The 1,781-nt window shown below is 29.6% G+C and overlaps 1 protein-coding gene across 1 annotated transcript; it reads right to left on the bottom strand.

Moving 5' to 3' along the window:
* Positions 1–300: 300 nt before the first annotated feature.
* Positions 301–1,544, bottom strand: LOC124418576 (nuclear apoptosis-inducing factor 1-like). The gene is made up of 3 exons (XM_046945279.1): positions 735–1,544; positions 488–676; positions 301–435 (listed from the first exon to the last, which is right to left on the bottom strand). Exons 1-3 carry the CDS (start codon positions 735–737, stop codon positions 301–303), a joined length of 327 nt encoding a protein of 108 aa, XP_046801235.1. The 5' UTR covers positions 738–1,544.
* Between the last annotated feature and the right edge of the window lie 237 nt (positions 1,545–1,781).

Below are 1,781 nucleotides of genomic sequence, written 5' to 3'. Positions count from 1 at the left end.
TGTCTAAGGATTCTGCTATTTTTTTAAAAATGTCTGCTAACTCTTTTATTGCTTGAACAGATTCGTTTTGTATTTTATTCTGCTCTTTTAATAAATCGAGACTCTCTTGTTCGAAGCCTTTTGAGTGCTTCTTTGGTCCTAAATCTCCAGAACATTTTCTCTTTTGTGCCTCTTTATTTTTACTTTGAGTTGTTTGTGGTTGATCCTCCGTTTCTACTTCTAAAGAAATTTCCGTGACGGAATTCTCCTGGTACTCCAAACCATATACAACTCCTGGTGGATTTACAGCAGTGGACACATTTAAAATAGAGTCAGCAGCTTGTTCCACACTTGTGTAAGTGGTATTTGTGTATTTATCCCTCCTCCTGTTCTAGACGCCCTTACTTTATTTTCACTTAATTTTTTCTTTAAACGAGTCCTTAGATCACACCATACCTGAAAAAAAACTTTAAATTTTGAAAGCTATAAAATATCCAAGAGCACTTACTTTTTTCCATTCTTTACTTTCCCTTTGTGGTGGACCGATCGCATTCACTTTTTGGGTGAGCTGTTCCCAAGAATCGTCTATTTCTTTTCGGTTGCTTCCAAACACAGGAACACCCCTAGCAAGATTTGGATTATTGTTCATATGTTCTAAAATTAACTCCCATTGTTCGTTTGTTGTTTGTTTTTTCGCCTAAAGATCAAAAAGTTAATTATATCAATAAAATGATTGTTTATTAACAAAAACTTACCATTTTTGCAATTAAAAATTGAAATACGAACTTGAAAATTGTTCAAACGAATAAAATTTTTTCAACGTTTGATTTTAACATTTGAAACGTTTTCAAACGCTTACTTTCGTTTTACAAAATACAATTTTATTACGTAAAACGAAAATAATGTTAGAATTCGTTTTACAAAATACAAAATGTTTTGAAAACATAAATTTTCGTTAACGTTAGACTCGTTTCGTTTTACAAAATGACACCATTAATATTGAATTCCAAAAAAACCAAATTCGTCAGATTTAAACCACATTTATCCATGGGAGCTATGTCAAATTATGTATATAAACACAAAATTTCAAAATTCTGTATCTATATAATTATTTGGTAATGTATACAAAGTTCGTATATAAAGACAAAATTTAATAATTCTGTATTTATATCATTATTTGGTAATAAATATTGTGAATCTAAGTGATTTTCTGGTTATGAGTTATGTGCGTTTTTTTCTGATTTTCGGGAAGGAACCTTGTATTACTCTATAATTTTATTTGTACATTTGAGAACAATGTAAGTATGTGCCAAACATTATTAAAATTTTAAATTTGTATAATATTATACAGTGCTTTTGAGATATTTTGAGAGTACCAAATAAGACTCGATTTTGTCATCCCTGGTTCATAGAAATTTTCAAAAAAGAAAATTCAGATTAAAACAGCGTTGCGCTTTTGTTATGACCTGTTTCACACTAAGAAACTTTTGTTGAGAAACTTTTGATTTTGTGTGTGAAGAAAGATATGGTTAATATTTATTTCTCTTTCTCTCACACACAAAAATTAAAAGTTTCCCAAAAAAAGTTTCCTAATGTGAACCAGGTCTATTCAATCAGCTATTATCAGCTGATTGAATAACACCACCTTATATGAATTCGCCTTGATATATTATTTATAAAGTAGTACAAGGCGAATTCATATAAGGTGGTGTTATTTAATCAGCTGATAATTTTTTTCTTAATTATCCTGGTTTTCCCAGCTGACAAACTTTGTTATTGTTTACATTTTTATATTTCAAAAT

Source organism: Lucilia cuprina, chromosome X, assembly GCF_022045245.1.
Source record: "Lucilia cuprina isolate Lc7/37 chromosome X, ASM2204524v1, whole genome shotgun sequence".
NCBI lineage: Eukaryota > Metazoa > Arthropoda > Insecta > Diptera > Calliphoridae > Lucilia > Lucilia cuprina.
This window is presented reverse-complemented; position numbering and strand designations above follow the sequence as displayed.

Excerpts from the sequence above, each read along its gene's own strand:
- LOC124418576 (XM_046945279.1), bottom strand. Across the intron at positions 436-487 it reads AAAGTAAAGAATGGAAAAAA|GTATGGTGTGATCTAAGGAC; the intron begins GTAAGTGCTCTT and ends GTTTTTTTTCAG.